This window comes from Bos indicus x Bos taurus, chromosome 10 (genome assembly GCF_003369695.1).
Source record: "Bos indicus x Bos taurus breed Angus x Brahman F1 hybrid chromosome 10, Bos_hybrid_MaternalHap_v2.0, whole genome shotgun sequence".
Lineage (NCBI taxonomy): Eukaryota > Metazoa > Chordata > Mammalia > Artiodactyla > Bovidae > Bos > Bos indicus x Bos taurus.
In genome coordinates this window covers 102,451,505-102,477,972 of record NC_040085.1, presented here as the reverse complement: position 1 = coordinate 102,477,972, position 26,468 = coordinate 102,451,505, and the positions used below count along the sequence as shown (strand labels likewise).

The 26,468-nt window shown below is 43.7% G+C and overlaps 1 protein-coding gene across 3 annotated transcripts in view; it reads left to right on the top strand.

The window, feature by feature from the left end:
- Positions 1 to 26,468, top strand: part of RPS6KA5 (ribosomal protein S6 kinase A5) — a 196,316-nt gene that overhangs the window by 69,553 nt on the left and 100,295 nt on the right. For 2 of the 3 annotated variants that reach the window (XM_027552731.1, XM_027552732.1), the window contains exon 3: positions 16,537 to 16,755. In XM_027552731.1, the coding sequence (XP_027408532.1) occupies positions 16,537 to 16,755 (219 nt within the window). Of the gene's footprint in view, positions 1 to 16,536; positions 16,756 to 26,468 lie in introns of those variants that run through there. The other variant, XM_027552733.1, reaches the window with a different exon arrangement.

Below are 26,468 nucleotides of genomic sequence, written 5' to 3'. Positions count from 1 at the left end.
CTTGTTTAGTCGTGTCTGACTCTTTGAGCCCCATGGACTATAGCCCTCCAGGCTCCTCTGCTCATAGAATTTTCCAGCAAGGATACTGAAATAGAGTGCCATTTCCCACTCCAGGGGATCTTCTCAACCCAGGGATTGAACCCATGTTTCTTGCGTCTCCTTAAAAATAACATGCCAAATGAAGATTGTGTTTCTTTGTTTCCTTCTTTAACTTTTCAAACGTTCTAGGTTCTGAACAACCTTCTGTATGTTAGGTTAACAGTCTTATGCTAAAATATGCACGTGTGTTCAGTTGCTCAGTCATGTCCGACTCCTTGCGACCCCATCAGCTGTAGCCAACCAGGCTCCTCTGTCCAAGGAATTTTCCAGGCAAGAATACTGGAGTGGTTGCTATTTCGTACTCCGTGGGATCTTCCTGACCCAGGGATCGAACCTGAGTCTCTTTCATCTCCTGGATTGGCAGGCAGAGTCTTTGCCACTACACTACCTGGGAAGCCCCAAAATATGCATAAAATATGCATAAAATGAGTAATAAAACATCTAGATTGCCTGATACATAGTAAATGCTCTATAAACTATATATGTATCTGAAAGGTGAAGAAGCCTAGATTTTAAAAGAGCTAGTATAGTGCATTATCAGTGTCTCAGATTTTTAGCTTGATACATAAGTGATTGTTATCTCTTAACAAATAATTTATTGTGAAACCCAAAATATGTCCAGCAATAAATAGGGACACGTAACCACCAAAAGATCTTGAAGTTTCAGGCTGTGTCTTCCTAGTCTTTCTCTCACTACAGCCAGAGTCTTCATTCCTAAATGTAAGTTTGATCATGTCACTTTTATATTCAAAACCTTTCACTTCATTCCCATTGCTCTGGGGGTTCATTCATTCACATGCATTTGTTAAGAAGCAGATACTGTTTTGGGTGCTGGGAAAGAGTAGTGAGCATTTTTTAAATTGGCGTGTAATTGCTTTATAATGTTGTCAGTTTCTGCTGTACATCAGAGTGAATCAGCTATATGTATACATATATCCCCTCCCTCTTGAGCCTCCCTGGTGAGCATTTTTTTAAAAAGATAGATTACACACAGACTTGCAAGTTGAATAATGTGATCTTCATTTAATGTTTGTTTCTGGGTTTATAAGATCTTCAAATGAGTGCTGATTGAGTATAGAGATTCAAAATGCCTTGCCTCCAGTAATATGAGCAGCAACCATTTCTGTCTTCCTCAGTCCCTGGTGCCCTTGTAAGAAGGTTGCTTTTTTCTTTTTCTTTTCTGGAGGTGAGGAGCGGGGTGGCCATGTAATCGGCAGGTCCTACAAGTTGTCCTGCGGGAGCCATCCAGAGGAGGGACGGCTGTGCACTGTTTATGCAGCCGTCTGTGCCGTCCGGTGGAGGGACGGCTGTGTGCTGTTCACGCAGCCGTCAGTGCCGTCCTCGGATGTTCACGCTGAGAGTTCTTTGCTCTTTGGTGTCAGACTCTGGGCTTCCCAGGTGGCTCGGTGGTAAAGGATCTGCTTCCCAGTAAAGATGTGGCTATCCCTGGGTGGGGAAGATCCCCTGGGATCTTCTTCCTGGGAAGAAGGAAATGGCAACCCATTCCAGTGCTCTTGCCTGGGAAATCCCTTGGACAGAGGAGCCTGGCAGGCTGCAGTCCACGGTGTTGCCAAAGAGTCGGACATGACTTAGCAACTAAAACAGCAAAACAAAACCCAGACTCCATGAAAGCCATCCCTAACAGGATAGCCTTGTGAAATATAGAGGTATTTATGTTTTGTTACTGCAGACTTTGCAGAAACACATCTCATTTACTAAATAAGACTACATTTCTTTTTCTTCTGGGTAATTTGCCACTAGATGGTGCTAGGAATTGCACCAGGCAGCTTGAAGACACAGCTACTTTTTGGCCATATGATGCAAGGGAAAAATACCTGATTTGAGTCATGTACAGACTGTTTCAAAAACAATGACTTAGTCATCGTTTGTCATTCAATTCCCTTTAGGTGTTTGGAAAGTATTTTATCAAAATAATGTTTTTAAAAACCTATATTTGTTATATTGTCAAAATCGTCATTTAAAAAACTTTATAGTTTTGCATGTGTGTGCCCACTGTTGCTTATGTTTCAGTGTAAGCCTGCAGTGCTTAAGGAAATCTTAGGGGTTAAATATTTGTGATGTTTTATTCTAAAATCAAAAGATGATTCCACTTAAGGATGTTGGTTGACATCATCTCCCTAGTGTAAATCCAGTCTGACTCATTACTTCTGCTGTCCTAGGTCACGTTAGCTAGAATGGAGTGCATTGACTTCCTGCAGGAATGCTCAGAGAAGAGTAAGCGGGCGGTAGGGGCAGAGGAGGAGCCGCAGCAGCGTGTGGCCGAGGCTCGGGTCTGGGTTCAGCCTGAACCTGGGAAGTTTTGGAGCAAGAGAGAGGAGGCAAGCGTTTTAAACCCAAACAGCTCATTTGTGTGATTTCCTGTGTTTTCCTTTTAGTGGGTTCTTTGGTAATCAATTCTAGTCTACGTCTCACAGTGGAACATGGCTTCCTGTGCAGCTTTTTCTCCTTTCCTGATGGATCTTTGGTTTTCAAGTCATTTGGGACCAGGGATAAGAAATGCCATGTGGTTTACATGGGTCATCTGTAGGAGACTTTTGGGAGATGGCCGCGCCACATGCTCATGCAGTTATTAGCGGGATTAGTGCCCGTGGTGTCGAGTGCTTTCTCTGAAATTAAAAAGTGCTGATCTAGCAGATATCATGCACTCAGTCTTTAATTATTCAAGCTAATCCAGTATGCATAAATGGAATCCATAGATAGTCATTCCTGAAACTATTTTTTATTGTCAACTTTCTCACATATTAAATCTTTTTTTTTAAGAAGCTAACACCATCCATGAGAAAATGTATTGGTTTTGTGGTCTTGATTTCAGCTGAGCAACTGTTTTTGATCATTTAAAATAATTAACTAAATGAGTCACATTTGACCCTGGTTAGTTTAAAAAATTAATTGGATTATATGTAGAATGCTGGTGCTTTTATTGTCTTCCAGGTCGTCGGTGTTGTATATCTTCTAGAGAGGATATACAGGTTTATACCTAAAACAAATAGCCTATCTCAGTCTCTTGCATAAAATATTACTGCCTATGATTTCATGTGCTTTTACCACATCTCATGTGTGCCTTTAGCATCTGTTTATGTATGCAGGCATGTTTTGGGTTTATAGCTCTTTGTATGTTAGAAGAAGAATCTATTTTAATCAGTCTATCTTTATTAGTCTTAGTCATTTTGTTTTTATTTTAAAAATCCTGGCAAGAGTCACTAACTTTAAAAATAATTTAATGGCTCAAATTCCCTGTTTCTATTTTAAAATTATGTTGAAATACTAAGTTTTATAGTTGCAATATTAAGTTTTAAGTTTTATATAGTTATGTAGTTTTTTAAGATTTGAAATTTAGTGTGCAAATAAGGTATCTGTTCTATAAAGGAATTTAGAATCTGTGCTTCTGTTTGATAAATATGTAAAATTAAGTGAATTTTATTTTAAATGTATCTTAAAATGTACCAATTTTCAAATACAGATTTAAGGGCATTTTCAAAGGTAGAATAAAAAAATAAGGAACTTAAAAAAAAAAGATGAAAATAGAGCAAAAGTCAGATAACAGGAAAGTGAAATAGATGATGTAGAAATCTGGGCTGAGATAGTCATTGTAATTGTGTCTTAAATTTAACCCTGAGGTTACTAAGAGATAGATAGAAAGGGAAAATTCTTTGGCCTACATAATTTGTATTTTTTTTCCTAGAGGAAAAGCATATAAGTTCGTGTAGAGCTGTAGCTTTCAAGCTTTTTGAACTATTATGCATAGGACAAAATAGGTATGTTTTTGTATGGCAACTCAGTATGTGTGTTTATGTATGTGTGTATGAAACAGAAACAGTATGTACAGACACACACGCTTTTCCCACTAACGTTTGTGTAGTGTTTGTTATCTGCCAGGCCTTCCTTTGAATCCTTACGGTAATTTCTTTAATTTCCTAAATCCCCAGACCATATGATGTAAGCACTGTCACTGCCCCTAATGACAGGACTGAGGCACAGCTGTGCTACCTGCCGAGCCCGGGGACACACAGTTTGCACTTCCCTGGTGGCTCAGACGGTGAAGAATCTGCCTGCAGTGCAGGAGACCTGGGTCCACTCCCTGGACTGGGAAGATCCCCTGGAGAAGGCATGACTACCCACTCCAGTATTCTTTCCTGGAAAATTCCATGGACAGAGGAGCCTGGCGGGCTATAGACCAGGGGTAGCAAAGAGTCAGACATGACTTAGCGAATAAACTTTCACTTTCTTTCACACAGTTATTGAACAGCATATCTAGGAATCAAAGCTGGGCAGTCAGGCATCAGAGTCTTATGTTCTTAACCATTGTTCTGTACTGCCCTCTTTTCCCTCTCTCATGTGCTTAGACTTTTTACATTCACATGTACCTACACATGTATACCTAACACAGTAACCTCAGATACGCAGATGACACCACCCTTATGGCAGAAAGTGAAGTGAAGTGAAGTCGCTCAGTCATGTCCAACTCTTTGCGACCCCATGGACTATAGCCCACCAGGCTCCTCAGTCCATGGGATTTTCCAGGCATGAATACTGGAGTGGGTAGCCTTTCCCTTCTCCAGGGGATCTTCCTGACCCAGGGATCAAAGCCAGGTCTCCCGCATTGTAGGCAGACACTTTACTGTCTGAGCTACCAGGGAAAGCAAACAAAAGTTCTGAACCCTGTTGTCATCCTGGAATGACATATTCTATAGCACTGTGGTCCATGTCAGGTGTTGCTTACTGTGCACGTGTGAATGTGTGTAAGAATGAGTGTGTATGTGTGTGAGTATTCTAAAATGGAGATAAAGATAGAAAAATAGAGAGATGGCAGTGGGGAGGAGAGACAGACACACAAACTTGTGAAGCCTGATGTGAACTAGGACTGGATTTCTATATTTAAGAGGAAACAGCATTATTTGTTGAGGTTTCTGGAAAGGTTTCCCTGCAAAGTCAAATAATGTTCCTAATTTGTCAGGTTCTATAAACTCATATTTTAGGGATTTATCCCATAGACCTGAAATTTTGCCTTTTATCCTAGCAATTTCGTACCTTAGTGAAGAAGAACTAAAGAGCTTCTTGATGAAAGGGAAAGAGGAGAGTGAAAAAGTTGGCTTAAAGCTCAACATTCAGAAAACTAAGATCATGGCATCCGGTCCCGTCACTTCATGGCAAATAGATGGGGAAACAATGGAAACAGTGAGAGACTTTATTTTCTTGGGGCTCCAGAATCACTGCAGATGGTGACTGCAGCCTTAAAATTAAAACGCTTGCTCCTTGAAAGAAAAGCTATGACCAACCTAGACAGCATATTGAAAAGCAGAGACGTTACTTTACTGACAAAGGTCTGTCTAGTCAAAGCTTTGGTTGTTCCAGTAGTCATGTGCTGGGGTCCAGCCCCGGTGGATCCAGGGGTTTCAAAGGGGAGACGGCTTCGGCGATCAGGAAACAACAGCTTACTTAAATGTTAATTAAAGATATAAAGAGTGGTTAAATAAGGATAGCTCAGTGAGGAAATTCAGTGGAGAAAAGAGGCTGAATAATTCAGCCAGAAGGTGAGAGAAAGAACGACATGGGGAGACCAAGCTTCGGTGAACAAGGCCCGCACTTTATTTTCCAAAGTAGTTTTTATACCTTAAGTTATGCATAGAGAATAATGGGGGAAGGGGTAGAGTCATGCAAGGACAGCAGTCCTTGATCCTTATCGAAGCCAGGCTTTCTTCCTGCAAACTTATCATATGCAAAAGTTTAGGTGATTTGCATCATCTTCTGGCCCAGAGGCCTGTTAACATTTTAAGAAACTTATTTTTCTCTAAAGGTGATTATTCTAAAGTCAGGTGCCATCCTCCAAAAGCATTAGATAAAGTTGCATTCCCATAGGGCAAAGGTGTGGTGGGCTATAACAAGAAAAAGAATTAACTCAAGGGTCCAAGATTACAAACATTAAAGCTACTACTTACACCAATTATATTAATCAATACACTGCAAGGGACACAGCAAGTAAGGGATATGGAAACTTAGCAGCAAACATTGGCCCAACAAGTGAAAAACCCTTCACCAATACCATTTCTAATCAATCTTTTAACCTCTCAAAGGAATCTGTATTCAGACAGTTTAGAACATCTCATGCCTCTCACAGTTGGGAGGCTCTGAACAATCACATGTGGCCGGAAAAACCTATTCAGGCAGGCTAGAGGACTTCCAAAGGAGTTTGTAGGTTGAAACACTATCACACCCAGGAACTTTATTAACTGGAGCTGTAAGTTAACTCTTTTTTCAGAGAGAGGTAGTGGGGGACAGCCCCCTGTAAAGTCAGAGGTGTAGGTGAGAGCACAAAGCAGAAAGTAGGCAGACTCTGGTTTTGGGGGTAGATGCTCGAGAATTTCCAGGGGGACTCTTGAGGCTCGATCCCGCCTTTGCATATGCCCAGCCTCCTTCCTCATGACCTTTGCCAGGGGCAGAGCTCCTGCTCCCGGCACCTCCCCCTTTTTTATTTCTTAAAACAGCCAGATGCAGCTCAGTCGCGAGCTTCTGAATGTTCTGCTGAAGAATCCTGACAATACAAGGAAGAAAGATTATGAGAAGCAAAATTAGAACTAAAGATATTAGACAGAATGTTTTTTCCAGAAATAAAGTTAGAAAAGGTGTGAAACAAGTCGTTAGCTGCTCCAGTGGCGGTAAAATCCAGTGGAAAGTGTTCCAAGGTCTGTATTTGATTATGAAGTTTCCCTAAGTCCAGGCCAATGTCAGAGCTGTTCCAAACACCTGAGATAGGATTTTTAATTTTTTCCCATTCATAATCTGTTTCGTTTACCTTTAAAGATGTCACGCATATCCACGGGTAATCAGCGTGACAAGACAGAGCCATTTTCACTTTTAAAGCCTGTAACTCAGTCCCAATATGCATTATTGCCTCTTCCAAGGCATCTACCCTCATCTCCAACTTTCTATCTATAGCTTCCTGTGTTGCTAGAGTTAGAGAAACATTTTTAGACCCGGTATCAACATATTGGGCAGTATGCAGTTGTTAAGTCAATGATATTGCTGCTATTAAAGCTGCTATTCCCAGGATAAGCAAGCCCACAAACCGTCATGATCGCATTAAATCCTGTAGTTGTTGTAATACAGCAAGACCAAAATTATCATATCAATAAGTGGTTACATCATAAGATAAGGTGGATGTTGTAACACTACAAAGGAGCAAACATTATATTGAGGGTTTAAACAAGATGAGAGCATACATTGTTCACAAGTCACTACATTGGGTCCACCAGTGAAAGTCATATGTACATTAAGTTTTCCAGAATCGTTGGTAAAGAGAAAAACATAAGAAGAGGGTAGACAAGCCAAAACAGAATAAGTAGAATTATTTTCTGGTTGGAGTTCGCACTGCAGCAGCCCCGTCAGTCTCGCCAGGATCTCGATGTTTATCTTGCCTCCCCTTCCGGTGGGCTCCTCTTTTGTGATCGAAGCAATGGGGAAACTGGATGTCTGGGGGACTGCAGCATGGCGAATCAGCCTGTCCCGGATCTAAATTGGAGAATCTGCATCCTGTGGAAAAATACAAGCACATCCTCGACCGCTAGTTAATAAATGGGTCAGGACCCTTCATTGTCCTGAGAGGAGGTCCTTCCATTTGACTAATGGTTTTGTATCTTGTTGTTCCGGACGAATCAGCATTTAGGTTATTTATTACAAAGAGAGCATGTTGTAAGATCTGATGGGGGGAACTATACTTAAATTCCCCTTCCTTTAATTTTTTGAATTTGTATTTTTAATGTTTGATGTGCGCTTTCCACAATGGCTTGTCCCTGTGGAATATAAGGGATGCCTGTATTATGTTTAATTTGAAACTTTATACAAAATTCCTGAAAAGACTTAGAAGTGTAAGCAGGAGCATTGTCAGTTTTCAGAGCTTTTGGCAGGCCCAAATATGAAAAACAAGTAAAGAGATGTTGTATCACATCTTTAACTGCCTCTCCGGTACGAGCAGTTGCAATAATAACATGAGAAAAGGTATCTACGGTTACATGAACAAAGGACAGTTTTCCAAATGAAGAGACATGAGTTACATCCATTTGCCAGAGTACGTTAGGTTTGAGACTGTGAGGATTAACTCCCATAGGTAGACTATCCGCCCCTGGCAGTCATGTATGGATGTGAGAGTTGGACTATAAAGAAAGCTGAGCACCAAAGAATCGATGCTTTTGAACTGTGGTGTTGGAGAAGACTCTTGAGAGTCCCTGGACTGCAAGGAGATCCAACCAGGCCATCCTAAAGGAAATCAGTCCTGAATCAGGGACTGATGCTGAGGCTGAAGCTCTTAATACTTTGGCCACCTGATGCGAAAAACTGACTCATTGGAAAAGACCCTGATGTCTGGGGAAGATTGAAGGCAGGAGGAGAAGGGGACGACAGAGGGTGAGATGGTTGGATGGCATCACTGACTCGATGGACCTGAGTTTGAGTAAACTCCAAGAGTTGGTGATGGACAGGGAGGCCTGGTGTGCTGCAGTCCATGGGGTTGCAAAAAGTCAGACACAACTGAGCGACTGAACTGATACCTCCACATGTTCATGAAACACTTTTTAGTATATTCAGTTCTTTTTTTAGTACTTTCGTTCCAAAATGCCCACTGAACCCAATAAATTGGTATTTTTATCCACTAACAGGTCATAGCCCACAGTTGAAAAAAACTGGTCTAGAGAGACTGGAGTGGGGAAGGCAGGTGGATTGATTGTCAGTGTCTGGAATATGTCACATGTGGAAAGGTAGAAATCTTTTCTCAAGTTAAGTCATATGTGAGGAAGGGATGTGGCCAGGCATTGTAATCAGTCCTTATGTAGTTGAGGCAGGTTACAAAGCAGTGGCCAGAGAGAGACAACAGCATGTTAAGGTACTTTCCTTTTCCACGGTGGTGGCAGCTAAGTTTCCTGAGCTAGTGTCCCTAGGGAATGTTGTCAGGCGTCATATGTAATCCCACATTAAAAGGATTGGGGATTTCCCTGGTGGCTCAGATGGTAAAGAAAGTGAAAGTGAAGTGAAAGTCGCTCAGTTGTGTCCGGCTCTTTGCGACCCCATGGACTATTCAGTCCATGGGATTCTCCAGGCCAGAATACTGGAGTGGGTAGCCTTTACCTTCTCCAGGGGGTCTTCCCCACCCTGGGATTGAACACAGGTCTCCTGCATCACAGGCGGATTCTTTACCAGCTGAGTCACAGATGGTAAACAATCTGCCTGCAATTGAGGAGACCCAGGTTCTATCCCTGAGTCAGGAAGATTCCCTAGAGGAGGGCACGGCAACCCACTCCCAATATTCTTGCCTGGAGAATTCCATGGAGGAGCCTGGCAGGCTACAGTGTGCAGGGTTGCAAAGAGTCAGATTTGACTGAGTGACTAATACTGCTTTCTTTCCTAAAAGTGATTTCTGCATGAAAGCCCACTGTTCCCTCTCAAGGGGAAAGGGTTGGTGCACTCTCGCTCTGCGCTGGATTGTCATTGTTAGTTTCTCTTCCTAAAGACTTCTTCACCTGTAAGTCAGGATTGTCAACGGAGAAGGGTATTTGGCTGTATGCTACAGAGGTTTTGCTTTGTTTGTTCTCTGTTTTTGTTTTTCACATTTTTCACATTTCAACATTGAGTTTCTCCAGTGTCCCAGCTCCAGAATTTGCTCATGATACAAAGTGAGTAAAACCAGACGCAGCCCATGGATTTGTGGAATATGCAGTCCAGTGAAAGCCACACAGTGAGGCAGTCACACAGATAAATGAAAACTCCTGTTTCTGACCATTTCTGTGACAGAGCGTTAGGAGAGTATAACATTAGAGGAGCTGTGTTAGTCTGGGAAGTCAGGAGAGGCTGTTATGTCTGAAGGGGTGAGTAAATGATGGTGAGAAGTGGAAAGAGGCAGGGAGGAGGCAGGTAGTTTAGGCTACATTAAGGATTCTCATTATCTTAGGCGTCGTGGGAAATCAAGTGTTTTGAGCCAGAAGGGTTATTTTTTTTATCAACAATTTAGATGACAACACAAAAGGTTTGTTTACTAGATGAGGATGAATGCAGACTTAGAGGAGGAGTTAGTGTGGTTGATGGTTAAGTCACCGTTTAACAAGATTCCAGTGTTCTGGAAGGGGGAGAGCGGGGTGAACTCCAGGAACACTGACTGTGATTGCCGAGTTAGTGGAATCTCTCTGCGATTACAGCATTGGTACTTGCGGTTAATCAGAAAAAGCTTGTTCAAGTGGAAAATCATTTTAAAAGGATATATAAATATGTACTTTGAACATACTACTTTTCACTTAAAACATATAAATACATATTCATTTTGCGTGTAGGCACAAGAATCTTTGAAAGTAAGTTCTTAAACAATGGTTTGCATAAACCACACTCGTAACGCATCATCTAAAATCACATTTCCAGCTCTTTAAAGTGAGAACCAGACACATTTGAAGTCATCTGGATGCAAAGCTTTCTCCCTGAGCCTTTTGTGGTGGTGTCACCATGCCTACTTTTTGGACAGTTCTTTTTGTTTTTCCCCCAAGTGTCTTGCTTTTTGTAGTTCTTTTAAAGCTTTTAACCTCATCTTTTCTCTTTTCTTTCACATTTACATTTCTGTGGTTTATGTAATATGTAATTAAATTATGTAAGAACAACATACACCGCAGGCACACGCCAGCAAGGCAGTGCGTGTCAGTGGCTCATGGGAAGCAGAGCAGCAGGGGAGACAGCGGCACACGGAGAGCTGGTCAAGGGCGTCGGGCTGCAGCGCTGTCTTACGGGCGGAGAGGCGAGTGCACCAGTGTTGGGAGCTGTTTAAGCGGCAGTCACCAGGAACGCTTCTGCAGTATGTTTGTGTGTATATATATATTTAAAGCGATAGTTCCAGTACAGAAGTTACAAGATTGGAATAAACCCAAAGTGTGGCATGACTGGTAAGCCAGAGTGTACAATGTATAGGGTTTAAAGCAGCATTAATGAAAGTTTGAGTGGCAGAAAACAGTGATCTCACTGAGTGTAAGCATTCAGATCCCAGTGGGAACAGTATGTTCTGGGTGAGCACGCGACTGAAGGAGTTAATCCAGAGGCCATCTAGTTCTTAACTGTTTTCTCCAGAGCAATGCGTGTAAACGTAGACAGATTCTCCTTGCATTTAATCATACGGCATTGTAAACTGACTGCATCCATAGACGGACCATAAAAATGTTTGTTTTTTTTTTTAACAAATTGATCACATTTAAACGCCAATACTTCCTGAAAATTTTTAATGAATTCAGATTTTACAAATAAAGTGAAGAGATCTGTTTAATTGTGCTCAAGATAAATTTCAGCAAGAAAGCTGCTTTTGTTTGGCTTGAAAAAGTAGTTGAATTTGTGCAGCAGCTTTCGATATGACAGCATGCATGTCATCTTATTTTAAAACCATCAGTCTGCTTTAACTTCTGTTCATCGTGACTCACGCCAAAAGCCTGGTTCATCATGACCCTGTGCTGATGGAGCCAGAGTCACACCTGTGGAAAAGCAGACTGAAACCTAGTCTGAGGAACTAGACGTTTCCCCTGGACGCTGTGCTTAGCTCATCTTACGTGATTTCTCTTATCATCAAGCCATTGAGACCACTGTCAACAAGGTTTGCAACATTGTACTGTCTGTGTCTGGTAGAATAGGATGCTGAATCCATATTTCAGTTTGAGCAGAAATGACCTTCATAATATATCTGTAGTTTGCCCCCAACCTATGGAATTCCTCCTGCAGCTTGGAAAAAGCTTATGTGGTTGTCTTGATCCAGTCTTCTCCTTGGAAACAGCTACTATAACCTGTCGGTATGGGAGCACACAGCAATGTCTGTCGAGCCTTAAAATGAAAGATATACCTCATTCATATGGTCATAGGTATCTGTCAAGCAAAGACAGGAATTAATCCTTGTCATTGTTTTTTTTTGACCATGCAGCTTGAGACTGAACCCATGGCCTCGACAGTGAAATCTCAAAGTCCTAACCATTAGACCACCAGGGAATTCCCATTCCTAGTTGTCATTTGTTTTTTGAATGTAGTTAGTTAGTGTGGTCACTCAGTCATGAGACTCTTGCAAACCCTGTGAACTGTAGCCCGCCAGGCTCCTCTGTCCCTGGGATTCTCCAGGCAAGAATGCTGGAGTGGGCAGCCATTCTCCAGGGGATCTTCCCAGCCCAGGGATCGAACCCGGCTCTCCCACGTACCGACTGAGCCCCCAGGGAAGGCCTTTTAGAGTTTGCTTTCCCTCAGTCTAATACGTAGAACTTCAACGTCGTCTCATCAAGCGCTGCTAGACTTGATCTCTGGAAAACCAGTGAACTCCATGTCTTCTTGTGCTGACATGGTTGACAGAGTATCTTGGAAAGGCCCTTTTTCTGGAGAAACTGATAAGATCAGAGCACTGCACAGGCTTCTGTGAAGATTGCTGGCAGTACATCTGAAGCCATTTCATGTTGATGCAGAGATTAGAGTTACGCTGAAGCCTGAAGCTTTGTCTCTTGACCCAAGCTGCAGATCCCAGCCGTGTTGCCAAGCATCTGTTTTAGGGGCTCCATCTGAGCAGCAAGTGCTATTGTTTTACCTTTTTTGGCCAGAAGAGTTTTCGCCATTGGTTGCTTTTTACATTTTCCAAAAGATGCTTTCAAAATAGGCTTTACCACCATCAGCACACAGCGAGCGAAGCCAGGAGTCAGCTTCACCACAGGGCAGCCATTCATCTCACTGGAGACTAAAAGGAAGTGATATTACCACCAGGTTCAGTTGCAGTGGCCCCTCTTAAAACACCGGAAGACCCGTAGGTGGTTCTGGACCGGATGGCACTCTTCCGCGGGAGGACTCCTTCCCTCCTTCCTCGGCACTAACCTGCAGACCCGCTCAGTCAGGACAGGTGGCTTCTTCAAGGTCCCTCCAGCAGTGAATGTTTTCTTCCTCCTTTGCAATGTGATCAGCAACCTTATGGCAGCTTCAGAAAGCAGGGCTGTTTGGAGGCAACTCTGTTTTTCTTAAGAAGTCTACTCAAAAATAAGATCTTGTTTGCCTGAAATATCTGTTGTTTGAAACATTGTAAGGCACTTCTTGAATTTTATTGCCGTAAGCATCTATTGGCACGTACCATGTGATAGAAGTACCATAGCTTTAGTTAATCATGGCAGTTATAGAAGTAAAAGCCAAAGACTTGGGAGCATCAGCATACTTCTTTCCCCTGGCAGTTTCCTGACAGATTAAAAATAATGCTAATGGCAGGATGTGTCTTTAACTCACTGGAAAACTTGTGGTTATCATCACACGGCAAGGAGGATGACTGCTTATTATTTGACCATGCAGTGTGTAACAGGCATTAAGGATGATTTTATATTATTTTCCCACCTACATTAGCATCCGATGCTATCTCACTTTCATTTGAAGTGAATTTTGACATTGTTTAAAGGAACAACAACAAAAAATCAAAAATTATTTCCAAATTCACAGTGCACCTCAAGGGAACCTCCTAGTGGTACAAAATCTTAACATCATTTACTTTTAGATCGGCTTAGCGAGTAAGGACATTTTGCTTAGATGAAATGGTGTGACTGTATTTTTAAATATTTAAAAGATTAGAGAAGATGAATAATATTCTGTTTTGTAAGTCCAGAAGGTATAAGGACTAACTGATGAATATTGTAGAAAGGCCTGTTTCCACTCAAGGTAAGGCACATTTTTGAATATTTAGATCCCCCCCATCCACAAAATGGTCTACTTTACAAAACTTCCTCCACTTGGAAGTATTAGTACTGTGTCTTTGCTACCATGCAAACAGCTAACCTGTATTGTGGCTTCTGTTTAATGTCTGGTTCCTCATTTCTTAGTCTGTGAGCTCATTCACTTTAGGGAGGTGCTGGAGCGCTGCTCGGAGCGGGGTCTTAGGAGTCAGGCCGGAGGGCCGGCTGTGACCTTGAGCCAGGGGCCCAGTTCTCCGTGCTCCATTTCCTCACCTGTAAAGTGGGGGTCACCCCTCACCCTCTCAGGGTGCTGTAGGAGTCTCAGGAGTTTGTCTCTGAAGTGCAGACCCTCTAAAGTGGGGGTCACCCCCTCACCCCTTCGTGGGGGTGCTGTGGGAGTCTCAGGGTTTGTCTCTGAAGAGCAGACCCTCAGCAGGTCGGTGCTCACACCCTGCGTCTGTCTGCTGTGTCGGCAGCACCTGGGCTGAAGGACACACGAGCACTGGGAAGGAGTTCATGGCCATCTTCCCATGATGTTGTAGAAAGGTTTTGTTTGTTGGAGAAGACAGACGGGTAGCAATTTCGAAGGACCATAACAGTCTGGAGACAGGAATCTCAGCACAGAAATTTAGGGCAGGTGCCTTGTGTGTGTAGGGGAACACAAAAATATGGTCCTTCTAGAGGACTTGACTTTCTTCCGGATTTCTGTGGAACCTTATTCCGTGGAAGATGTAGTAAGTACTCTTCATTAGAATATTCTCCAGCTTCATTTCACTGCTTCTGAATAGATTGTTAGGTTCTAACAATGCTTTGACTTTTTATTTTTTGGTTCACTTCTGCCTTACTGAACTTTCAATCTGTAATCATTTTATTTTCGATACAAGACACAACCCATTTGTTAACTTTTTCTATAGTCCAGGGTATGTTCAGTTTGTTTACGGTATAGATTTTATTAAAATCCACACCATCCAATTCCTAGTACTCATGAAGAATGTCTCTTTTTAAAAAGAAATCACTTACGGTTAACTGTGTAGTGCCTTCATTTGAATCAGTTCTGCCACTTTTTACCCAAGGACTCTGGCCACGTCCTTTCGGTAATTCCATTTTGCACTTCCATCTGCAGAATGGGATTACTGAAAGCACCAACCTCACTGGCTGTTGAGGAGCGAGCGAGGCACTGTGTGGAGTGTGTTTAGCGCGGAGCCTGCAGAGCCTGGTCCTTAGTGAGTGTCTTCCCTCCCTTCTCAGGAACGTTACCACCATTCTCTGTCCATCATATATCACGAGTCAGCACTCATTTACTTCCTCATGTCCTGAACCAGATGATGTCCCCGGCGAAGAGCCCATCCCTTTGCTGTTGCTTTTCAGTTGCTCAGTCGTGTCTGACTCTTTGTGACCCATGGACTGCAGCACGCCTGGCCTCCCTGACTTTCACCATCTCCCAGAGCGTGCTCAAACTCATGTCCATTGAGTCGGTGATGCCATCCAACCATCTCATCCTATCCTTCTCCTCCTGCCTTCTGTCTTTCCCAACATCAGGGTCTTTTTCAGTGAATTGGCTCTAAACATCAAGTGGCCAAAGCATTGGAGTCTCAGCTTCAGCATCAGTCCTTCCAGTGCATATGTAGGCCCTTCCCTTAAAACTGCCTTATATGTGGGTAGGTTAGAACAGTCTGAGGAAGCACGGGTCTGGATCAGAACTTAGACCAGCTCCAGAATGGTCTTGATGAAAGCACTTCAGAGTGGGACTGGTCTCAACCATCCCAGGAGGTGTTTGCATTGTGAGAAGGGAAGAGACTTTATACCCTGTAGGGGTGAACTGGGGACCTACTCCTTCCCTTTATCAGTTTTTTGGTCTGCCTTCTTCCTCTTCCTTCCTCCTGCCTCCTCCTGACCTTTCCCTGCTTCTGTAGGTGAATAAGCACAGATATCTGCTCTGGGCACAGGATCCAGTATGGCCCCAATGCCTCCGCATAGAGCGGAGTGGCCCTGTACACAGGATTTTCCCAGCTGAGCCCAAATTTAGGGAACATGTGGCAAGGTTCACCTACTAACTTCTGAACTGCTGTCCAGAGCTGTAAAGGGGATTCTGTTGGTATTGCTTGCTATTTAGAGTCTTTTACAGGCTTCCCTGGTGGCTCAGACGCTAAAGAATCTGCCTGCAATGCAGGAGAGAAACACCCAGGTTTGATCCCTGGGTCAGGATCTGAAGATCTCTTTTGTCTGTACAAGGTCAGCTTATGTTGCTTTAGACTTTTTAAAATAAGTATAGAGGAGTACTTGAGATACTTGATTCATACGTGTGTATGAGACTTTTTTTTTTTTTTAGATTCTTGTTAAGAACTATTTGTATTTGTTTATAGCAGTAGCAAAACCTAGAGGTTTTATGTAACGTCTGCAATGTCCTGGTTGCTCAGAATTGGACTTTGGTTAATTGGCCGTGATAACAGTTGTTTCCTACAGCTGAGCACCCTGAGGCGAGAAGAGCGGTAAAAGGGTGAAAACCTCCCTTCGTCAGCGGGGTGAGATACCTGCGTCTGAGGGTTAGACCTAGAGATGTCTGGCATAAACTTGAAGAAAGGTGTAAAAGACTATCAGAAACGGCACTAAGGGTCCTTTTTCATCCAGAGAATGTTCCTCTGTGCACTGTTAACCTTCAGTCTGCACTCAGTTACCACTCTGCCTGGGTACCCTTTTAATAATCTTCTGATTTTTTTCTTTTCATTTTCAGCTTACGGAAAGGTGTTTCTTGTGCGTAAAGTAAGTGGCCACGATGCTGGAAAGCTGTATGCCATGAAAGTTCTGAAGAAGGCCACCATAGTGCAGAAGGCCAAGAGCGCGGAGCACACGCGGACGGAGCGGCAGGTGCTGGAGCACATCCGGCAGTCACCCTTCCTGGTGACGCTGCACTACGCCTTCCAGACGGAGACCAAGCTGCACCTCATCTTAGGTGAGTGCCGCTTCTCGGCTGACTCCGGCTCGCCACGCACACTCTGGGCCTTGAGTTGTAACCTACCCAAAGGTGGCACACTTCAGACTTAGAAGAGTGGAGTCTTGGGACTTCCTGGTGGTCCAGTGGTTAAGACTTTGCCTTACAAACAGGGAGTGAGGGTTTGACCCCTGCTCGGGGAACTGAGACCCCACATGCCTCACGGCCAAAAAAACAAGAACATGAGCAACAGAAGCGATATGGTGACACATTCAACACAAGCTTTAAAAATGGTCCACATCAAAAAAATCTTCAAAAAACAAAAGAAGAGATGAAATCTTTTGACTTCCATTCTTCTCTCCATGGTGCCATTTCCTTGAACATCCGGAATTGCTCTGGATTTGGGACCTCCTGGCCTGAAGAAATTTGTGGCCCTCTTTTTCACACTCCTTTTTAATCTTGAACATGGGAGTCATTTGGGTGGCTGCTTCCCTGGGCGGTAAATTCTCTTCAAATGTGAGGAGCTGAATGGGAAAGTGGGCCACAGCTCTCAGGAACGTACAGGTGTGGGCCAACAAGGATATATTTATGGAAATCAGTAATTAGGAAAAAGAAAAGATTTTTCTTAGAGATGCTTTGCTTTTCTAGTGAAAAGCCTGGTTTTACGGGAGAGCCCCACAAGTCATCAGTACTCTGCTCACTCCCGTTCCCACCCACAGACGCTGTCTGAATCCTTTCCTTCATGGACTGCAGCCCGCCAGGCTCCTCTGTCTGTGGAACTTTCCAGGCAAGAGTACTGGAGTGGGTTGCCATTCCCTTCTCCAGGGGATCTTCCCAAACCAGGGGATCAAACCCTGGTCTCCTGCATTGCAGGCAGATTCTTTACCACTTGAGCCACCAGGGAAACCCTGTCAGCTAGAGGTGGACCACTGTGAGCTTGTGGGCTTCAGAGATGTCCCCTGTGCGGATTTGAAATCTGGCCAGATCTCTTTTCAGAAAAGCTGTACCGCTCTCTCTTCCTGCTGGAAGTAAATGGCAGTACTTCTAGAGTTACTCTCCTCCATCACAGAATGTATCTTCTGCTACACTTGGAGTCCCATCCTTGTGAGAACTTGCACTTATGTATTATAATACCCTGGTACTGATCTCCTGTGAGGATTAAGTGAGGTGGAATTTCATACACAGTGCTCTGTGAGCATAGCCGGCTCTCGTCCCTTCGGTGTGCTGGCCCTCTGCTCGGTGGAGTCCTAGTTAGCACTAACCCCCACAGCAGCACTGCCTCTCATTAGAGGTGCTGAGGTGCTGGAAGCTGTGTTTCCTGCAGTCACTTATCTTGTATAAGCTTGAGAATAAAGATCTGAACTCAGATCTGAATCATGAAGTCTGTCTAACAGTGCCCCTTGTTTTCTCTAATTATTAGTGATACAAATAGACTTTTTAATATATATTTGGCAACTTTATCAAATGCTCTCATTTAGAAAATTATACTTTTATTAATGCTGTCTATAATTGCATTCATTTTTTGAGGCCCAGTTTGCAGTGTTTAGCATCCCCTAAACCATCCCAAATCTTCCGTACCCGCAGGCCATAGTCTCCCTGTCTGGTCAGGGTCCCGACTCCAGCAACCATCTGCCTGGTGTCTCAGGCCTTCATTCTCCTCCTGTGTGTATCTGTTCAGCTTTGCTGTTTACTGATTTTTAAATAAAAGTCCTTCTGTATTTTTCCCCAGTAGCGTGTAGTGGACAGGGCATCGTAATACAATGGTTTCAACATTTTTAGCAGCGGAACCCTTCCCTCAAGTGCAAACACAAAGCTTCAATTGGAAAACAGATAGAAATGAGGAGTGGGGCTTGAGTCTGTCTCAGAGCACAAACCCTGTAGTTTATTTCTGGTCCTCCCCCAGTCACAGTTGCCGTGGAGGCCTCAGGGAGTCTAGGAAGACTCGCTATAAATGATCCTCTCGTTCAGTGAACAAGATTTTACAATAAACTGGCTCACGACAGTTAAATCAGACGCCTGAGCTCATACAACCAGTGCGAGCCCCGAGAGGGAGAGCCGGACTCCTGGGCTCTGCGCCCGCTGCCCGCCCCCAGCCTCTCCTCTGTTCCCTGACGTGCTGTGCTCCAAGTTGTTCATCGTAAATACTGCACTATTAACCTCAAAGTAGATGAGTGGAATATTTTGGTTTTGATTAAAAAACAGTCCTTGATAACGTTGCTCTTTTTGTTGTTGCTTCTTTGTTACTTTTGCTCTTTGTCAGTGGCCCACAAATAAATAAATACAAACCCGAATGAGAAAGCCCATCTCTTCTGGCAGCTCAAGAGCAGAATGTAGACTGGACCGTGGCCTTGTCCCTCGTAGGTGAGGCAGGCAGCGCGTTTGGAAGGCCTGCCCTCTACCTCCTGTCCCCGCAGATGCCTTTACTCTCCTCCTTTTTGTGCGTGTTTGTAGTTGCTATTTGACTTTAAAGACAAAACTTTTCAGAAATCTTGAACGGGACTTTATTAAACTGTTTTTTCGTTTTTGTTTTTTCTGGTTCTGTTGTTTGTTTGCAGTGCTTGGAACGCATGCTAGGTCAGTCTTCCAAATACGGTCTCAGTCTGCCAGGGCCGTCATGACAAAATATAAGACCGGGTGGCTTACTGAGCAGAAGTTTCTGCCCGCACCACGGCACCAGTGGGAGTTTCCCGTGCGGGCCGTGAGGGAGGGCCTGGCCCAGCCTCGCCCCGGCTCGCGGAGGCCCCTCTGACCGCCCTGCACGTGGCTGGCCCTCTGCAGGCACACCTCTAGTGTTGCTTTTTGTGTTCAGATTTTCTCTTCTGGTGAGGATTGGATTAGAGCTTACCCTGATGGCCTCATTTTAATAACTTACTTACCTCCTTAAAGGCCCTGACGACTAATAGAGTCACATTCTGAGGTACTGGGGCTGAGACTTCAATATGTGAATTTGGGGGAGACCGTTTCAGCCCGTAACTGTCTTTAAAGGTGTGTTGATTAACTTTATCTAGGTTTTGTGTACTGTTAGAGATTAATAGCAAGAGTTCATATGTCAAGCAAGCTTTTCAGGGATCCAGCTGGCTGACCTTTGTCTGATGAATAAACAAACATTATAGACCCTTTAAAAACCTTCACTGTTACTACAGAAGCAGATACATGCATGTAGAAACTGTAGCAAAACGAAAACAAGAAAACATTTTCAGGACCAGAGTTTCCTTCCTGACACCTCTTTCTGTTACTACCTTAGCGTGTCCTTCCAGACCTTCGTGTCTGTGTGTCTGCACGCGTGTACACTTTATTAAGATGAAGTCGTCCTGTACAAGGGATTGGTAACCAGCTTTTTTTCTTTTGATATATTAATGATGTCTATCTTTCCTGGTTAATGAATTTTCATTTCACTTAATATCTGGTGATACTCATTTGTCTGTTGCCACGTAACTTTAAAATTTCATTGCTTAAACAATAATGTGTTCTCTCGTGATGCTCTGGGTTGGCTGGACTTGCTCACGTGGTAGAGAGTGGAGGGCTGGCTGGGCTTGAGGGCTGAGCTGGTGTCATTCCCGTGTCTGAAAGTTGCTGCTGCTCTGGCTGAGACCCTCTCTTCCTCTGCACGTGGCTCTCACCCCGCAGTGCGGCAGATCAGCTTCTTCCCATCATGGCCACCTCGGGGCAGCTCGTGCAGACAGCCAGGAGGGCGAAGGGAGGGGTCACGAGGCGCTCTGAGGCCCTGAAGCTCACACAGCCTCACTTCCAGCAGAACCAGCCCAGGTCTAATGAATAGGGAAGCAGGCTCGGCTTCTTGTTATGTGTTTTTTAAAAATAATATTTTCTTACACACATATATATAATTGACATACAACATTATATATTATATATTATAGTTGGCATACAATATTACTGTAAATTAACTTCAGATGTACAACATAATGATTTGATATTTGTATGTACTGCAGAACAGTCGCCGCAGTAAGTGGTTAACATCCATCACCACCCATAGTTACAGAATTATTCGTTGTTGTGATGAGAACTTTGAAGGTCTACTCTTGTAGGAACTTTCAAATATGTAGTCCAGTGTTATTAACTATCGCCACTGCGCTGTGCGTTCCATTCCCGTAACTGGTTTGTTTTATGCCTGGAGGTTTGCCCTTTTGACTGCCTTCACCTGTTTCATCCATGCCCCAAGCTCCCACCTCTGGAGCTGTCTGCTCTTTGTTTCTTCCTCTTAGATTCCGCATATAAGTGAGATCATATGGTACTTGTCTTTCTGTTTGCCTTCATCCATGATTCATCCATGATGTCGTAAATGGCAAGATTTCATGATTATGGCCAGATGATATTCCACTTTATGTGTGTGTAGAAATGCACACAGACATGCACACACAACAACCCACATTTTCTCTGGTCATTCATTCGTTAATGGGCACTTAGGGTGTGTCTCTGTCTCCCGTTATAAGTAATGCTGCGGTCAGCATGAGGGCGCACGTGTCTTTTCAAGTTAGTGCTTTTGTTTTCTTCAGATGAACACTCAGAAGCGGGTTGCAGGATCGTATGGTGGCTCTATTTTTAATTTTTGAAGAAGCTCCATACTGTTCTGCATCGTGGCTGCACCAATTTACATTCCGACCAACCGTACACAAGGGTTCCCTTCTCTCCACATCCTCAGTAGACTTTGCTTCATGATGTGGCGACTACAAAGGATTTGTGGCCATCTACCACACAAGTTTGTGTTCACATTTCACTCATTGTCCCATAAAATCCTTTGCAGCTGGTTTGTTCAAACCAGGAGCATTCACTTGGTTGTCTGCTTGAAGTCTCTCAACCTGGAATGCTCCCTTTTTTATATCCTTGGTTTATTGATCTGAAAACATATAGTGACTTTAGCTTATTCCTCTGCTAAATTCCAGTATTTGGGAAATCGGACCTCAAGTCTTCATAAATGGACATTAGATATTTTTGCTGGAACACACCATATCACAGTGCAGAAACCAACGATCTGGTTGTTAGTGATGCTCAGACTAAATTACAAAGGTGATCATCTGATCTGTTTATAATAGAGTTATGTTTGTTTTTCCCTGAGAAGTGAAAATAATCTGTGATGTTTTGATACTTTATGGTTTTAACATTTAACACTTCATAATTCATTGCTTAAATCAACTGTTTCATTGTGAGTTACAAAATTGTTGTGATGAGAATGTTAAAGGCTTACTCTCTCAGAAACTTTCAAATATGCAATCCAGTGTTATTAACTGTAGTCACCCTGCTGTACATTATATCCCCATGACTGATTTATTTTATAATTGGAGTTTTTAACCTTTTGACTGAAGGGTGATTTTTCTAAATCTGTCATTTCTTCTACATCTATTAGTTGGCATTCATCTGAAAAAGTATGGCTTTGTCTCATCCACTGTAATTTTTTGTTTACCCTGAGATCCTGAGATGTAGTTTCTAATGGAAAGACCAGATGCAGTCCCTTTGATTGCCAGTATTCAAAGAAAGAAGTTAAAGAACATTCAAATGGCGCTGTGTTTCAGGATCCCTGATAATCAGTTGTCTTCAGCCGTAACCAGAGGCGGCCTGCTCTGTACACTGCTCTGGCCTTTCTTATTTTCACTTCGCAGGGTATCCTGGGGTTCACGCTTTATTAGTTTGTAAAGCTCTTCCCTGTTCTTTTTTGTCTCTGCACAGGTTTCCATTCCACTCTGTAGCACACCCGATCAGTCCTCTGGAGTGGATCCTTGGGTGGTCTCCAGTCTTACCCTTTGATCCAGAGTACACAACTCGTACGTGTCATTTCCCACTTGCGTAGGAAAAAAGCTAGCCTTAATTCATGGGAAGAGGTTGCTCGATCTGTATTTTTGCCATCTGTAATTTCACATATACCTTTCCACAGGGGTTGTGCCCTTTGCACTCCCACTAGAATTGTGTTAGAGTGCCTATTTCTCCACAAAGCATACTCTCAAACTTCTGGATATTTGTCTGTCTCATAGATAGGTGGTGTCTCAGTGTAGAGTTAATTTGAATTTTTTTTGTGGGGTTGAACATATTTTCGTATGTTTAAAAGGTCATTAGTCTTTCTCTGCACATTGTCTGTCTGTCCCCTTTGCCCATTTGTTTCCATCTCAGTTTTCTAGGAGCTTTGAGGTTAATCATTTGTAATAGTCACAGTAAATCCTTCCCTGTTTTCCACTTTTCTTTTGACTTTATGATGTTTTACCATGTAAAACGTAATTAAATTTATATGGAATAGAATTTGTTTAAAAAGATCTTCATGGCTTAGGGCGTTTAAGTCATAGTTAGAAAGATCGCACATTCCTGAGGTTATAAGGAATTCACCTTATTTTTCCAGTGCTTGTATGGTTTTATTTTTTGCATGGAGAACATCACAACACCACACACTAAGTCCAGGTTTACACTGACTTGAGGTGCTGCCTTTTACATACCTTAAATTCTCATATATATTCATGTCTTTCCTGACTGACTTCTGCTGTTGAATCATATGCCATTACCATGTTCTAGTTTATCAGTTTTACAGTATAAATACTCAGAAAGGCTAGACCCCCTTTGTCTTTCATTTCTATTATTTTTCAGAGTTTCGAGGGGTTCCATCATGTTTGTTTACTTTGAATGTGAACTTTAGAATCAAATTGTCTAGTGTTGGAGGGGGACTTGTTCGGGTGTTTTTAATTGCAGTTGTCTTAAATTTTAAAAAAGTAATTTCGGGAGAATTGGTATTTGTATGATATTGGTTATTCCTGTTCAGGAACATGGTATGTCTCCTCACGTGTTGAAGTCTGCTTCTGACGCCTTCAGGAGTGTTTTACTGTTTCCCCATCCACGCTTCCGCAGTCAGACGCCTTCAGGAGTGTTTTACTGTTTCCCCATCCACGCTTCCGCAGTCAGTCTCAGTCCGTCCGGTGTTGCTGCTGTCAGGAGGGTCTTTTTCCCACGGAGTCTTCTGGCTGTTAGTTTCCGTGCGTCCATCGCCCTCTTGGTGTTTAGCCGCATTTGTGCCCATGTTCACACTGTCTCTCAGCCTGCGTGCAGCGTGCCGTTTGGTGGGTGTGGGCTTTCTTAGGCTTGAAGTTTTACTGAGGGAGTATGTCGTGGGGATTTACAGTCATTCTTTCTGTTCTTTAAGATGTTTTGGGAGCAGACATGGAAATTCAGGTCCAGGTTGCCATCATGCTTCTACTAGGATTCATGGCTCACTGGAGATTACCAGGCTTGTTCCTTTGGGATAAAATTTGTCTGCTTGGCACAGGCTTCTCCAAATGATAAGGTTATTACATGTGAGTATTATCTTGACCGATGCCATCTTTGACATTTGCCAGATGTGGTGCGCAGCATTTCCCTCAGAGCTGAGCTGTGCGCTGGTCTCCCACAGTTCTGAGCTGTGCGCTGGTCTCCCACAGTTCTGAGCTGTGCGGTGGTCTCCCACAGTTCTGAGCTGTGCGCTGGTCTCCCACAGTTCTGAGCTGTGCGGTGGTCTCCCACAGTTCTGAGCTGTGCGCTGGTCTCCCACAGTTCTGAGCTGTGCGCTGGTCTCCCACAGTTCTGAGCTGTGCGGTGGTCTCCCACAGTTCTGAGCTGTGCGCTGGTCTCCCACAGTTCTGAGCTGTGCGCTGGTTTCCCACAGTTCTGAGCTGTGCGGTGGTTTCCCACAGTTCTGAGCTGTGCGGTGGTCTCCCACAGAGCGCTTTGTGTACTTGGAATCGCCTCCGTCCATTTGTATTCTGTGTGCTGTCCTCTAAAGTGGGGGCCAGCGGTGGCGGGCTCAATTTGGTCTCTGGACTGTAATTTGTTGACCCTTGCAGTAAATGCATCTAAGTCACATCTATGTTTTTTTCTTTAAATTGTGTATCATTAATATCAGTTAGGCTTTGTTTTAATTTATATCTAATGGCATCATATAGATTGATGGATTTTTTTCTTTATATTTTTTTTAGCCTCTCCAAATCTTACTACATGGAGCCCATTCCTCTTTTTATAACTTTTTTTTTTTTAATCTCTCTTTGCCTGCTTACAGCAAGGAATATAAACATTTTCATCTGTTCTCCTTCTCTCTCTTAAAACTTGTATTCATTTCAGCTGTCAGTGGGAGGGAATTCTATGTAGAAAATAATCTGGGAAAACAATTTTTCTTTGTCGGTTAGTTATAATTTTGTCAAAACACCAGCTGATCTGTGACTGTGTAAACTGTCAGATTAATCAGTAGAATTCACAAGACACTAAAGAAGCAAATCACGAAGGTCCTTATAAAGGTGATGCCGTGGAGCACTCTCAGTAATGAACACCCCCCCCCCCACCCGCCTTCCAGACAGTTCTGTCGTTGTGAGTCACCCTTTCAACAAGAACTCAAAGGTATTTAAGACATTACAGTTTCACTTTCGAGTGTTAATTTCATCTCAGGAATTGCAGGGGTGAGGCCACTTGCTGAGGCGGTGACAGTGAGAACAGTTCGTGATCCGTCTATAGCGCAAGCAAGACAGACCGTGACTGAAGGAGCTTCCTCACTAGACATGACTGACTTATAGCACTGATACATAGCTATGCCTCAGTCAGAACTTTATGATGATTCTGATGCCCTGGAATGCATTTGCAAGAGGTACCATTAGAATGTTGAGCTAAAACCAGAAGAAAAATTGAAATGACTCCGGCATGACATTAAAAAGAAATTGCCTTCAGGTGTGTGTGATACATGGCATGACGCCTGCTCCTGAGATTCAGGAGGAGTGAAAGGAGCAATCAGGCACCGTTCGGGGGAGGAAGCACTGGGGAGTGCGGACGGGACACGTGGGGTTGATGGACGCGAAGGGTCCCAAAGGAGGAGGAGAAGCTGTAGGAAGGAAGAATAAGATGGAGAGCAGGACCTGGCTGGGGATGAGGCGGTCCTGAATGATGGGGGAAGAGGAATAATGGCAGTTGGCTCTTTGGAAGTTGCCACCATAAGAAATATGAACCAGAGAATTTGAGATGAAAAGGCTAGATGACTGGAGATGGGTCAGAGCGTTACTAGATTTAAGTAGGTGTTTGGAGGGTGAAAGTGAAGCAGAGAAGCTTTCTTTGGACGCAGGAGACCCAGGATTTAGCCCTTCTTTCTGTTGGTTTAGTTGCCACTTCCTCTCCTGCCAGCAGATTTCCATGTGTTTGCATGAACAAGGTGGAGCCTTGGAAAGCGGGCCAGGTCCTTGCGTGGTTGCCCTGCATCCTCAGCGGAGAATGATGCCATTGGGTGGAAAGCGGGCCAGGTCCTTGTGTGGTTGCCCTGCATCCTCAGTGGAGAATGACGCCATCAGGTCGTGTCTGCAGTTTTCAGTGACACTCCAAGGCTCAGTGTCTCCAGTGGACTCGGTTTCTCCATCTGTTAACAGAAGCATGTGTAACTCTGACAGTAGGGCTTCCCTGTCGGTCTGGGGGTTGAGAGTCTGCCTGCCTGTGCCGGGGACGGGTGCATCCCTGGTCCAGGAAGGTTCCCCGCGCCGCAGCCACGTGGCCCCTGTGCCGTATCCGCTGACCCCGCGGGCCGCAACCACTGAGGCCTGAGCCTGGGCCCACGGGCTGCGGCAGGAGGAGCCACCATTCACCACAGCTGAGACCCAGAGCAGCCAAAAATAAATACATTAAAAAAAAGAACCACTACCAGTAGAGAGGTTGAACATGAAGTCAAGTTAGATATGCAGAGGTCTTAAGTAGCTGGAACTATCCTCAGCTAACTAACAATGTATGTTTCTTCTCAA